Source organism: Populus euphratica, unplaced genomic scaffold (genome assembly GCF_000495115.2).
Source record: "Populus euphratica unplaced genomic scaffold, PopEup_1.0 scaffold43.1, whole genome shotgun sequence".
NCBI classification, from domain to species: Eukaryota; Viridiplantae; Streptophyta; class Magnoliopsida; order Malpighiales; family Salicaceae; genus Populus; species Populus euphratica.
In genome coordinates this window covers 377,058-392,805 of record NW_011499889.1, presented here as the reverse complement: position 1 = coordinate 392,805, position 15,748 = coordinate 377,058, and the positions used below count along the sequence as shown (strand labels likewise).

Here is a 15,748-nt window from a genome sequence, read left to right as displayed (position 1 = left end):
TTAGTGTAAAACATGACATTTAAAAACAATTGTTAAATTAACTAACACGTGTTATAATAAGTAAAGATGAGAGAGAAAAAAAATAAAAAATAAAAATAGATCTTAAAAGTACTCTAAATGCACCTTTTAACATCAAAAGATATTTCTAACTATAAATTAAAAACTAGATGTGTTCGCTTAACAAAATAAATATGAAATTATATGTCACAATGAATATTTAAAAATGTTATCAACGTTAACTAAAGATGACGTAAGCTGGCCCGAACCCCCAACATAAATAAAAAAAAAAAAAGTAAAGATGAGAGAGAAAAAAATAAAAAATAAAAATAGATCTTAGGAAAAAAAATAAAAAATAAAAATAGATCTTAGGGGCTTGTCCCCTTCTTTTGCACTTGGATTCGAACCTCACCATACACGTCTGTCACCCCCAGATGGATTCTGCTTTAATATATGTCATGATTGAAAACATGATCAGCCAGTATATATATATGGTTAGTGTAAAACATGACATTTAAAAACAATTGTTAAATTAACTAACACGTGTTATAATAAGTAAAGATGAGAGAGAAAAAAAATAAAAAATAAAAATAGATCTTAAAAGTACTCTAAATGCACCTTTTAACATCAAAAGATATTTCTAACTATAAATTAAAAACTAGATGTGTTCGCTTAACAAAATAAATATGAAATTATATGTCACAATGAATATTTAAAAATGTTATCAACGTTAACTAAAGATGAAATTAAAAATATAAAAAATAGATGTAAATTAAACTATTTGACCTCATACAGTGAAAAGCTTCAGATTTCTTTTATTTAATTATAGAGGGTTTATTTTTTCTGGCAAAAAGATTATTAATTTAAATTATGTTAAAACAAGATGATCTATTGGCACAATTCCTATTTTCTTTCTTCTTTTTTTCTACGAAGATATATCACTTTTTTGTCATATGTTCTCAATTTAATAAAAATAAAAAGAAATCAGAACAAATATATTCAAAAAGAAATTGAACGATATGAAATAATAATAAAAATTTAGATCTCTAAATTAAATCCCTCCATCTCATCAACATGCTCCATTTTTTCCTAGCATTTTAAAAATATAATATTTGCTTTTTCGACAACATATCATCATAATTATAAGACCAAGTTTTACTTACAGGAAAAGAAACACTAATGATTTAGACGCTAACGCACCACAAAACCTTTGAATGGTTCACCGTATGCGCGATGGCGTGTGTAATATTTTAGCAGTGTCGCCACAATTAGCTCAACTTAGAAGATTAACATAGAGATCCCCCGTTATCGATGATTGTATAGCTTTAATTTAAAATTAAATTAGGTGAAACTCACATAATATAACTTAGTCAATCTCATATATTCAAACACAACCTTGTCAAAAATTTATTTAACTTTAAAAAAACAATTTCAAGATAATATTTTTTTAATTTTTTTAAAAGTATATTTAGATAATAAAATATTAAATTAATTAATTTAAATTAATATGTCAAGTCTGTAACCTAAGTTATGATTCAATTAGATTTAATAATTTTTTTAATTTATTATTAATTTAATTTTATAATAATAAAAATAAATTTACAAATAAAAATCATCAATAAAACTTGAGAAAAAAAATATATAATGAAGGATCATGTAAAAAGAACTTTTGTTAATATCATAAAAAGAATGCAATAATTTTATATGAAAACATAGTAAAATTGAACTATGTTTGTTTAATAAAATATTAACTAAAATAAAATTTTAATTTATTTATTTTAATGTATTATAATAAAAATAAAGGAAAAACAATAAAATAAAAAAATCTTGGGTGGGTCAAGGCACTTGGCCCATTAAAAAGGAGGCAAGTCCCTCTCAATAGTCCTCTCACTTTTTCATTTTCATAAAAAATAAATAAGGTAAAGCATAGTCTACAATTGCAAAACTTATGTAAATTGTTTGTCCAGATTCCAATCATAAGAGAAATGAATGAAAAACTGGCCTAGAAGTCTTTTTTTCTTTAAAAACTATTTTCCAATTCATTTTAACATAAAATTACCTAATAAAAATCCTTACAATCTCAATAAATAGATTTATTTACTAAAAATACCTCTAAATCAATCCAAAAACATATATTCAAAAAAATAAATTATTTTTCAACTCCGGCATACTATTTTAAGTTATATAAAAGTTCAAAAACATCTTCATGACATTGATACTAAATTTGACCCTTTTTATTTCTATTACTCAACTACTTTCTTTCTCTTTTATAATTTTTTAGCGACTCTTTCTCCTCTTTTTCATAGTCAGGATTGAAATGTGAATATAATGATTTCTGTATTAATCTATTTTTACGTTATTCCTCAAATTTATCATTTTTTCCTTCTTCATAAAAAATAAAAAATAAATAAGAATAGTAAGAATACTGGTAAATATATAGAAAAATCAAGCTATAATTTTAGATAGAATTGAAAATCTAGTTGTACCCTATTATACCCAAAACTAAAAAAACATTGCAGATTCAATGTTAAATTAAATTATTATTAGATGAATCTACATTAAATTAAGTTCAATGACATAATTAGATTTTTAATAGGCCAATTTGATTTAATTATAGGCCAAATTAAAATTTTAATTATATTTAATAATTAATTTGAGTCATATTAAAGGATTTAATTAAGTGCAAAGACTTAATTATACTTTAAATATATCAAATTAATTTTATCAAGGACTTAATTGATAAAAAGATAAGTTTAGGAACCCAATTTGAGCTTAATTAAGAATATTGAAATTTTAGATGACCAAACTTATTTTTTACAAAGTCAATTGGTTCAAATCAAAGGTGAAATCATAAGAAAATCAAAGTTTATGGTCAATTAGGTGTTAAATTAAAGAAATTCATAGCCAATAATCTTTGTGAAAAAGACGACGAACTTTAGAGACTAAATTGTTTGAAATCAATAGTCAAATTAAAAAGAATTGGAAGTTTAATAGTAAATTGAGGGTTAATTTACATAAATTCAAAACTAAAAACCATAATGAAAAAAGCGTAAAAATTCAAGGCTAATGTTGAAGTTCTGCAGGGGCAAAATTACATAAAATTAAAATTTTCATGCCAACCAAGAATACAATTGAAATGAATCAAAAGTCGTAAGACCAAATTGAACTTTGACTAAATTCCTAAATTAAAACCCTAAAACCAAAAACGATATCGTTTTAAAAATAAGAACAAATCAAGCAACTTCTTGTCCAGTAATTGTTCATTATCTTATTCTTCTTGCTTGAAAAGGCTGTTTAAATAACTACTTTTTAGGAGCATATAATGCTTCATCTCTTCACCAAATTTGATAAAACATACACCATTATGATGACCTAACATTTGACTACATCTCGATATGATTCTTTTCAACTACTTTATACCATACCTGTCGCGATGCTGTCCTAGAAAAGCTAACTCAAGTAGTTTTTAATCGTTATAATTTGATAGTTTTCATTTTAAACTAACGGTTGAATTTTTTTTGGATTGAATTAGGGGCAACTAATGGTTGAATTTTTTTTGGATTGAATTAGGGATTAAGATTTGTCTCTAATAAATATAAAATATTCCTTTTCAATCTTTTATAAATAAAAGTGGATTTTATATGCTAAGGAGGATGAAATTCAAGTCCAAAGTTGACAAAAAAAAAAAAAAAAAAAGCAATTCCTCAGGTCCAAAATTGACAAAAAAAAAAGAAGAAGCAATTCCTCCCTAGTTTTTTATTTTATTTTCTTCTTTTTCTTTGCTACCATGACTTTGGCTTCTTCAATCACCACCACCTCACCGACGTTGTGATTGTCGATGGCCCAACACCTATCCATTCCCATTTCCTAGCTGGTAACAAGAACAATCACCACACGTTTTTTTCTCTCCATGATAAGTTTCTCTGTCAACCTCTCCTTTCAGCCACCAACTTCTCCTCCACCTCTAGTGCGCCACTAACTAGGCCACCAACCAGGCCACCAACCACACTACCCCTGCCTCAAGTAACCTTCTATTCTTCCCTCTTCCCTGTGGAATCATGGTTGCTGTATATAGAACAATCATTCATTCTATATGCAGCATAATTAATTCACTTGTTTGTTGAGCAAATCATGTGAATTAATTATGCGTTTGTTAATTCATATTTATCATAATTTATACTATTTATCTAAATTTGATAATTATTTCTAAAATTCAACACAAATTATAATTAATTAAAATTCAACCTAATTCAATATATTTTTATGCTCAATTGGATTGAATAAACCCTAATTGCAAAAATAAAACTTCATTTATCAAAAAATCAACAAACTTTAATTTTAAAGTAAACCCTAAACAATATTCTAATAAAAGCTGAACCAGTCATAAATTAACTATGAAATTCATAAAATTAATAGCAATGTAAGATGTTTATCTTGATTTTTTCACTAGAAAATGATGGCAGCATGGTGGTTGGGGCTGGGGTTGGTGGCAGTGTTAAAAACAATAATTTCTAATGAAAAAACACTGGTTATAGGGTTAGAGACAAAGATGGATGAGTTTTTTTTGTTTTATGGTGAAATAGAAGTCGTTCAAGGATGTTTTAGATAGGGAATTGTTAATTGATTTTATTAGAGAGAGGGGGTTGAGGGTTGTTTCTTTGGGGGAAGAAGAAGAGAAGTTATGTTTAAATTTCACCACATGTTATTATTTATCATAATTATATGAAATAAAACCTAATTGCATCAAATCCTAACTAATTTATCACAATTCAAACAAGACCCTTACTTTTGATAATTATTCTCAAAATTCAATGCAAATCATAATTTATCAAAATTTAATCTAATTAAATATATTTTTATGCTTGGATGCATGAAATAAACCCTAATTGAAACTGATGAATCCTAGTTTATTAAAAAGTCAACAAATCATAATTTCAAACTAAATCCTAAACAATAATCTAATCAAAACTAAATCAGTCACAAATTAACTATGAACCCGCAAAATTAATAACAATGTAAGATAATCATCTCGACTCTTTGAATGGGAAGTCGTGGTTGTATGGTGGTCGTGAACGGGGGTGGTGATAGAGTTGAAGGCAAGGTTTTCAATGGAAAAGGGCTGATTATAAGCTTGGAGACGAAGAGGAATGAATATATTTTTTTGTGTTTTACGGTGAAATAAAGGACTTTTATGTGTTTTATAAAGAGGGGCTATGAATCAGTTTTTTCAGAAAAAGTGGGGTTGGAGGTGTATGACGAAATGAAAGGAGAGGTTAGGTTTAAGTTTAACTACGTCCAGAGATTTAAAATCTTCAAGCTGAAGAAGTATGCTTTCAAGATTTCGAAGGAAGAAAGGGTAATGGGCTATTCTATCATGTGAAAATAGAACGCAACGTTCATAATTACAACAGTCTAATTTTAAAAATTTATATAAATTATTTTATTCTCAACAACATTCTTTGAAACAAAATAATTTATAATTGCACTGTTCAACAACATCATTTGTTAAACCGTGATATTTGTTGTTTTTAAAATCGTGATAGTTCTTTTTTAAAAAAATAAAATTACTTGCTATTTTGAAAAGAAAATCTGGATTCAGAGCGCACAGGCCAAGGCCACCACATTCTTAAAAGTGGAAACAAAATCATGGAGGTTGAAGACGACTAAAGGGAAAAGACATAATTAACACAGTAAAAGCCATCCAATCACTAAAATGGGATTTCATTGTGCCTTACCTTTTTCCATTACCATTACTTATCTAAAGTGAAAACATGGAGAGGGCATTGAAATTATCCTCATCATCTTGCGTGGTTTGTAACCTTCTTGTTCTTGTTACTCTCTGATAAATTAACCTCAGAGCTCTCCTCAGTCTGGTGCTATCATTGCCTCCCGGAGCAGGCTGATCAGTATCGAAGGCGATTTGACTCAACTGGAATAAGAAGAGCCTGGATGAGTGGAGCAGACCGGTGTAAGCTCGACGAAAAAGCCTGACAGTGAACGTGAGTTTAAGCACGTAAGGGAATAGCAAGAAAGTAACCAAGGAGGCTCCGGTGTGGGAGGTAGATAATAGGAGGTTGAGCTTCGCCACCGCCACCATGGGTAACCCCATGGTTACATATAGGCGAAGGAATCTTGAAAACAGAAGGTGGAATATGGCTAAGCTGTGAAAACAGTAAGAAAAGTCAAAGCAGTGCTGTTGTGCAACCTGTCAGAAATTGAAAAGGTGTACGTGAGTTTATTGTACGAGATGTCCTTGTAAATGTTCGTATAGCATTTATGCCTCTATTGCATTGTTTGGACAAATATGCCCATTATTGCAATGACATGATATACCCTTTTTTTTCCAATAATAATAATTATATTAATAATAATGTTTAAATTCCAAAAAAAATAATACATGAAGCATATTAATAAATACTAGTTTATGCAATCAGGTTCGTGTCCTAGTAATCCTAAGAAGAAATTTTATATTTTTGCATGCCTTGTTTAAATTTTTATATGCATGTTTGTTATTTTATTTATTTATTAAACTTGTAAAATATTTAGTAGGTTTATAAATTAATTATGATATATGTAAACTGATATAAATATCTTAAATTATAAAATAAATAAATAAATACTAGTTTATAAGATAAAAAATTTCTAAACATCATAAAAAAATATCCACACCGCATGCGATAACAGTGAAGGAGTTCGGGTTTCCCAATTCTATCCGTATAAAACTTAATTGTTAATTTAAGCCCAAAAAAAATAAAAATTGTGAATAGATGAAAATCTAGGACCGGAAATCGCATGCACACATAATATAATGCAAGTTTCCTAATCCAGTTCAGTGGAATCTTTGATGATAGAGTTACTAGCTTTATTTTATTTTATTTCAACAAGACTAGCTGTAATTAAATTATAAAAAACTTCAAAACATATAATTATTTCACTGCAATAATCAACAATGAAATATTCATTTTACTCTTAAAAAATAAAATTATAAAACGTGTTATTGTGAATAATTTTGTAATGTACAATGGTCTATATTTGTCTTTGTCGAATTTAAAGAGGCAAATAAATCTTTTTATTTTTATAATGCATTGTAAAATAATTATTCTACCATTAAATTAAAAAAAAATAAAACTTACATACATGAGTTTTTTTTTGTATTTTTAGTTTTTATGAAAAGTAAAATGATTTACATGCTTTTAAAGTGGAATTTTCTTATCTTATATTCATGGATATTTTTGTATTTCCACTTCTGTTTTTTTGTTATTCATGCTTTTAAAAAATTATTGATATATATATATATATATATATATATATATATATATATATTGTACAAGCTAGCACGAGGGTGACCGTTCTACTATTTAGGTGGTAATTGTGAGGTTTTATGGTAACATTTTATTCCTTTTTTTTCTTGTTTTCTTACTCTTCCTCAATTTTCATGTCTTTCACTGTAAAATTTTAAAGCAATCCTTTAATTTGCTATTCTTTTATATTTAATCCTTATTTTTTTATTTCCTTTTGTTTTAACTCGAATAATTTATAAAATTAAAATTATTTTTTAATTTCATTCCTTTTAATTTTTTTATTTTTTGAATTTAATCTCTATTATTTAGATTGCTATATGTTTTGCTTAAGATAATTTTTAAATTATTTTTTTATAATTTTATTATTTTTAATTTTTTTTCTATCAAATTTCATTTTCATTCATTTGATAGCTATTTTTCTCACTTTGGTATTTTTTTTTCTAATTTGATAATTCAACATTAAATTAATTTAAAATTGAATTTTTTAATTAAGTTTGAATTTATAATTTCACAAGTTACTAGTATTTTAGATCCATTTATGTTTAGGAAATTTGTTCGAGTTGCTTTTTTTCTTTTCTAAGCTCAAGTTTTTTTTCTTTCATTTTCAGACTTTAGCATTTATTCAATTAGATATTATGTTATGTTTGTTTTTATTTATTTCTTTCTATATAGATTTTCAATAATTTAAAAATTAGTTTAGTTATCATGATTCTTTTAATTTACCATTCTTTATTAAATTTATTTTTGTAAATTTTTTAAATTAATATTTTTTTCCTGTTTTATCATTAAACATTAAATTGATTTTAAATTATTATTTTTTCAGCTTCGTCTTTCAACTTTAAATTTTTTTATATATATACTTGAGTTTCATAGTTTTAATCAATTCATTTTTGTTAGTGATCTTTCTTTTATCTTGTATTGACACAGATAATCAATTGATTAAATAAAAAATTATTTAAAAAATATAGTTATTAAACACAATTGAATATATGATTTATGTTGTAAAAAAATAATTTTATTTATATCTTGAACAAATATCAATTTAATTAATTGGATGTGTATACAATCATTTTAATTTATAATATTATAATAGCGGTTGTTTTTTAAAGTATTTGTTTTCTTGTAAGTGCATTAAAATAATATATTTTATTTTTTAAAATTTATTTTTAATATCATCAAATCAAAATAATCTAAAAATAAAAAAATAATAATTTAAAATAAATTTAATTTTTTTAAAAAATATGCAAAAACAAACTGTGATTAAAAAAAAATTAAAGCGGATCCGGACCTGATATAAGTATCTGTCCTGGAGCATTAATTTATTTTTATTGTTAAACCATGTATTGTTGCAGGGATATATTGGTAATATCGTACGATAAAAGTTCTCGCAAAAAGAAGGCATATCAACCAGGAAGGTTCGAGGAAATTTCTCGGAGTTGGGATTTTTGTGAAGAATATATTTATTTTTGTGTTTTAAAAACAATATTTTTTAAAAATTAACCGCTGAGATAGATGGGAGGGGCAGATGGGATCCATCACCACCCTCATTTATGTCACTCCTCTTTGAAATAGCTGTCTCAATTATTTGCTTCCCTAGCATGAAAATACACATAGCATAGGTTTCGTTTTGTTATTGAAGATGAAAAGATTTGGAATAAAACTTGAAGAGCCTGGATCAAATTTTAATTTCAATATCTTGTTTGAAATAATAGTAAACAATTGAAATAAAATTAAGATTTCTTAATGTTATTCTTTTAAAATAAAAATAAATAATGATCAAAACACTGATTTTTTTAATAATTATAATAAAATAATATAATTGATTTTTATGGAGATGATGCGTGGAGGAGGAGTTATAATAATAATAATGCATGATTAAAAAAAATATTGAAAAAAAAATACTCATGATGATAGCAACAAAAATGGTGAATGTGATAGAAATATATGGCTTTTTAGAGATTAACTAGGTTATACTGAGCACTCTCATTAAATGAAATAAGATTTTAAATTATATATAAGTTGCTTTGATATAATTATTTATCAGATAAGTATATTGATTAGTACTTAAAAGTATATTTTTATTAAGGTTTTATATTATCATTTTGCACTTGAAGTATCAATAACTCCTTAACTAAAACATGTTTTATAATAACGTATCTAATAATATAAGATACCTTTAATTTATGGTAAATGTTTATTTTAAATGCAGGCCTATCACATAAATAAAAAGATTGATTGATGAATTTAAGAATTGAAATTAAAAGGACAAAGAGATGGTCAAACTTAGAAAAGAGATGTCGATGCAATCCAAACCAGAATACTGTTCGGTAATTGGGTCATATTTGGAGATGTAGATCTCAGATTCTGATTTACTTTATATGGATGGGAAGGTAAGACATAGGCCTATAACTTTCATATGGAGCCCAAGATCTAAAAAGGCCATTATCAAGTCCAAATTGTAGCAACAACAAAGAAGCCCGAATCTGTCTTCCAGCCCGAGCACTGTTCGATATTTTGGCCATATCTGGAGTTCTAGAAGTCCAGAAAGCTGAGACAATGTCCTACAACTTTCATATCTTCAAGTGACTCCAATTTTGACGTTAGAAATGATGTTTTGTCTTCGAGTGGCTCTAATTTTGACGTTAGAAATGACGTTTTGGGCAGACAAGAGAAGATAAAGATTGTCACCAAGTCAAAAGTTGGCCACCCACTTATCAATTAGTCATCAAATCAATAGTTCCTAATTTTGGCCTATAAAAGGAGGCATTTGCCATGAATTTAGGCATCTTGGTTTCCAGATCAAGATCATGCTCTTCCTTTCTCTCTTTGTATTTTTTATGCTTTGTTTTCATTAATATTAAGTTTATGCCTTTCATTTCCTTTCCTTTACTTAGTTAACTTTTATGTTCTTATTTTGTTTATCTATTTTGCTTTCTTTCATTATGTCTAGCTAAGTTAATTATGTCAAGGTGAAAAGGTTACACTAATGGTGTAAGAATAAGTATAATGTAAACTTAATATGAACCTTAATGTTTGATACTAACATGTTTTATATTTGTTATCTTGTTCACTCTTTAATACTTTGCTTGTTAAATGACTAATCTTGATTTATGTTATATAACACTTGGTACAACAAATGCTTGGCCACTACTACTAGTGTAGTATTATTAGTATTATTATTGCTACTATTATTATTGTTATTGTTATTGTTACTATTGTTGTTGTTTACAATTGTTGTTTATAATTTGTACAATTAATCTCCCTATATTTCGACCCCGGTCTTACCGAGTTATTTATTACTTCGACACTCCTACACTTGGGAGAAGACATCAATCTTTTAGTCGTGTTATATATATATAAAAAAATAAAGAATAATACAAGAAATAACCTAAATTAATCATGATCAACTTATCAAACTTGCGATCCGAGTTATGAATACTGTTAGATTAAATTATTATTTTTTTATTTTATTATGTGATAAAAAAATATAAAAACTGATTTATAATCAACTTAATTCTAAAAAATAAAATCCAATAAAAATCTAGCATGAATATAATGTTTAGTTATTGTTTCGTGTTATCAAAGATGGAAACAATTGAGACATAGATATATTTGGTTGAAGAGATAGAAATATAGATATAAAAATAAATATGTTATCGGAACAATTTTAAAGTGAATTTATATATTTTCAAAATAGGTGTTATAGAGAAAACATGTCTTTAGAGATAAAAATTATTATTTTTATCCTTAAAATATTTATATAAAAAACTCTTAATTCTAAATTTATCAAACTATGATATATAATAATAAAAATAGTTATTATTATTAGAGTTGATCATTTTTTATTCGGTTCAGTTTTTATTTTAAAAAATAACCAAACTGAATTTTTAACAAAAAACCAAAACTGATTTCAACCGACCAGTTTTAGTTCGGTTGAGTTTTTAGAATAAAACTGATTCAAACCAATTTGGCCTGGTTTTTTAGGTTTGACTCTATTTTCTCGATTTTGGTTTGGCTCTGTTTTTTCGGTTTGACTTGATTTTCCGGTTTGGCCTGTTTTTTTTTTGTTTTTTCGGTTTGGTTTGAGTTTAGTTCGATTTTTTTAGTTTTTTGCTTATAAAACTGAAACGAACCGAACTAGCTGATTTTTTAAAATTTTAATCGGTTTAATCGATTTGTTTTACGGTTCAGTTTTTCTAGTTATTTTTTTCAGTTTTCTTGGTTAATGGATTTTCTGGCTTTTTTGTTCACCCATAATTATTATAGTTTAAAACTTAATTCAGGAGTTGCTATAGAACAAGAATCAGGTCATATGTCAAGAAGGTCAACCCAAGTTAAACCGATTCGATATTTTTTTTTAAACAAAAGATCAATGTCATTGTGGTCAAATTTATTTTAAAAAAAGGTTACCAGATTTTGATTAATTTTTACCATGTGTTAACTAGGTCACAGATCGATTCGAGTTTTTAACAAGGTCAAGTGAGGTCAATCATTCATCTATTTCTTCTTTATACTAGACTAGTCTAGGCTTCAAGTTAGTCAAGTCTCAAGTCAACCCATCAAGCTGATCCAAGTTCTATAACTAAAATTATTAATTTTAAAACTCAATCTAAACTGGAGAAAAAATATCTAATTATATTTTTAAATATATAATTTTAAAAATAATATATATTAAGGTTAATGTATAAATTTTTATATTTTATCAAGTCTTGTTCACTATTAACCAAATACAATTTTATTTTCATCTCTTATTTTACTTTTTCTTCTTTATTTTTATTTTTTCTACCTCTTTTGTTCATAACAATAATTAAATATTACCTAAAAGATGGAAAAAAATTTTTAAAAAAAAAAAAAAAAAAAAAAACCTACATGAAGGGTCTCCAACAACGAAACGGAGACACATGGGCTAATATCTTTTTTCTTTTATAAAGGATTTGTGACTCAAACCCGTAACCTTCAAATGAGTAGACATACATTAACTAATTAAGCTAAAAAATAAGGATATTATAAATTAATTGAAAAAAAATTTTGACCTGATTCAATCTTCATACGAAAATTAAACCAACCCAGGATATTTAGTTGTTTTATTAATTGGTCATTTTGTTTTACTTGTATAAATAAGGGCACTTAATCTGTGCTCATTAGGTACTCATTTTCGCCTTTCCAAGTAATTTGTTTCGGATTGAACAGTTACAACTATTTTTGTATTTAAAAAATATTTTTGAATTTTTAAATTTAAAATTATTTTTTTATATTTTCATATCATTTTAATTTATTAACATTAAAAATAATTTTAATTTATTTTAAAATAAAAAAATAACCATAACCACTTTCAAATACTCTTTACTCTTTTAGAATTTAGTAGGAGTCACTTCTTTTTTCCTCTAAAAGTATTCACTGAAATAAGTAATGACTCAAAAAAATAATTAATAAAAGATATTGGTCAGAATAAAACAAAACGATTGGCATCAAGAAATTAAAAGAAAAACAAAATCCTTGGACCGCACCTATTATTCATGATTAAGACATGGGCCATGCTAGTACAGGCATTCATGTGATATATAGCCATAAATTTAACGTGGCCCAAGTGAGTTTTTGCTTGATGTATCGTGCTCAATTGTTCTCGCAATAATCTATTAGATCATGGACGAATCCTATAACGATTATAGAAGGACTTAAGTTGAATTTAAAAGATGGAGGTGGTAAATTCTAAAAGAAAAAAAATTTATTCATGAAACGACTTCACTTTAAACCAAAAGCTCTGGGTAATTTTTTAGTCTAATGTTATAAATATTGGACAACAAATTCAAATTTCACACATTCAAACAAAGGAACTATAATATCAAAAGTTATGAGTTTTTTTGTTATAATAACAATTAGGGAGTACAGGAAGGGTTATGTCAAGAGCATTATCCTCCATGCAGTTAAGGAAATAATGTCTTTTGAATTATATAAAAAATAACAATAATAATAATAAGAAGAAGAGATGCCACAACTTAAACCAATGTATTTTCTTAAAGGGATATTTGTGATAACAATACAAGTTGTTTTTAAAAATATTATTTTATTTAAAAATATATTAAAATATTTTATATTTTTAAAATTTATTTTTAATACTAGTAGATCAAAACAATCTAAAAATATTTTAAAAAATCAAAAAATTTAAAAGACATTATTATATCATGTTTTCAAATACCTTCTAAATAATTTTGCAAAATACATTCATATTGAAATACCTTAAATTTAATATTTTCTTAATACCCTAAGGTGATTCTAATATCTTAATACCTTTATCTATTAAAATTATAGTTTTGAAACTCGGTCATGTCCGGTGGGTTGACCTCGAGATTCAAGACTAAAATCAGGCTAGGTTAAAAAAAAAACAGGAAAAAAAAATTCAGTGTGAATTTACCGGTTGACCCTGTCAAAAATTCGATTGTAACACATTGTCTTTTTTTTTTTGTTGCTAAAATGACATAATTTTGATTTAAAAAATTGATCTAAATGATCCAATAATCCGATCAAAATTTAGAATCCAAATTTTAAACCGAACCGGATCTAAAAGCTACAATTAAAACTATTAAAAAAAACAAAACACACACTACACTACGTCTTTGAGTTTGGTTATATGCTATGAAGTATAAAATTTGTGATCTTATGCAATATATTGCGTGAGTGACTACCATTCCAACATCTTTTAACTTGAGTGATCACCACTTAAATCTTGTGCAATAATGATAGAAATTATTTTTAAAAATATTATTTTATTTAAAAATATATTAAAATATTATTTTTGTTTTTAAAATTTATTTTTAATACTAGCACATCAAAACAATTTAAAAATATTTTAAAAATTAATTTAAAAAAGTTCAAGAAATTTAAAAGATATTATTATATCGTACCTTCTAAATAATTTGCAAAATGCATTCGCATTGAAATACCTTAAATTTAATATTTTCTTAATACCTTAGGGTGATTCTAAAACCTTTGTGTATTAAAACCATTATTTAAAAAAAAAAACCACACACACTAAACGACGTTTGTGAGTTTGGTGATATGTTATGAAGTATATAATTTGTCATCTTGTGCAATATATTGCGTGAGTGATTACCATTCCAGCATCTTTTTTTCTGGATCATATTTAATTATCAGTGTTTTTTAAGCCTTTTAGCAATAGATGGGAGTTGCTTCAATATAAGAATCTGGCGGCCATTTCCCATCACAATACATCCCTAAACCCTTCTCTCCATGGCGCAGGCACCTCCAAGCAGGCGCAGAATCACAATTACGGGAGCAGGGATGCCGACGTGAAAAACGTTGGACTAAACTTGAAGGTGGAATAGCAACGAACTAGATAAATCCCTGTGCTATGCTGCAAATTTTATTCGAGTAGAGAAAACTAAGAATTTGTTTATTTTTGTATTTTAAAAATATTTTTAGAAAGAATTTTATTTTATTTATTTTAAATTAATATTTTTTAATATTTTTATTTTATTTTGAATGAAATACACTTTTTAAAAATTATAAAAAAATTATAAAAATTTTATTATTTATTATTTATATTAAATCTAGTTCTCGATTAATTAATTAATATATATTTTATTTTGAATATGCAAACATCTTTACTAATCTGTTTATTGAAAGTATTTTTCTGTCTAATTGTGAACAGAATTGAAACAAGAGCAATAACTTAGTAATTCGTTTGCAATATGTCTCAGTTAACACAAATAAATAAAATTAAACATATAAAATAAATTAAAACTACACTTAAACAACATTTTATTTTTTATGCTGGGCTGGCAAATCACGAGATTCTCAATTGGGCCGTTCTGCATTCCTTAGTCCAAATCCTTGATAAATAAAAAAGCCCATGTACTTGGGTCTGACGTTAGTTTGTTTCGTCCTGAATAGCCGGAACTGTGGGCAGTGATACCCCCACGCATTGCAAAACGAAACCCCTTGAGCTATAACTAAAAAGGAATAAAACCCAAACCCCTTTTCTCCCCTGCTGCTGGTCCTCAAAACTTGAATAGATGCACAAATACTCTCTCTCACTTTCTGCTCGTAAAAATTGATTTTAATTAATAGGAACTAATAAGCTTTTCTTGATTTTATTTGTTTGTAAATCGATTGAAAAGAAAAAAAGAAGGAAGCATAGAGGAAGAAAATGGACGAAGAAGAGGCGGGACCACCGAAGAGAGAACTGTACGCACTGCTCCAAGTGTCACCGGAAGCCACCGATGAAGAAATCAGAAAGGCTTATCGACATTGGGCTCAAGTTTATCATCCTGACAAGTACCAGGACTTTAATGTAATTCGTTTTTCCTTTTCTTCTTCTTCTTCTTTTTTTTTTAAGAAAAAGTTTTTCTGGTTGTCAAAATTCCATAACTCGAGTGATTGGCTGAGATTTTTTTTTTCTTGGGGTGGGTTGGGGGGGGGGGGGCTTTTTT

The 15,748-nt window shown here is 26.5% G+C and overlaps 1 protein-coding gene across 2 annotated transcripts in view; it reads left to right on the top strand.

Moving 5' to 3' along the window:
- The first annotated feature begins 15,223 nt into the window (after positions 1-15,223).
- The window catches only part of LOC105130868 (chaperone protein dnaJ 13-like), an 8,422-nt gene continuing 7,897 nt past the window's right edge, over positions 15,224-15,748 (top strand). For both annotated transcript variants that reach the window (XR_843326.1, XM_011033575.1), the window contains exon 1: positions 15,224-15,609. Coding sequence is in view for 1 of the 2 variants with exons in the window: in XM_011033575.1 (XP_011031877.1) it covers positions 15,466-15,609 (144 nt within the window). In the remaining variant the exon portion in view is untranslated. The remainder of the gene's footprint in view (positions 15,610-15,748) is intronic.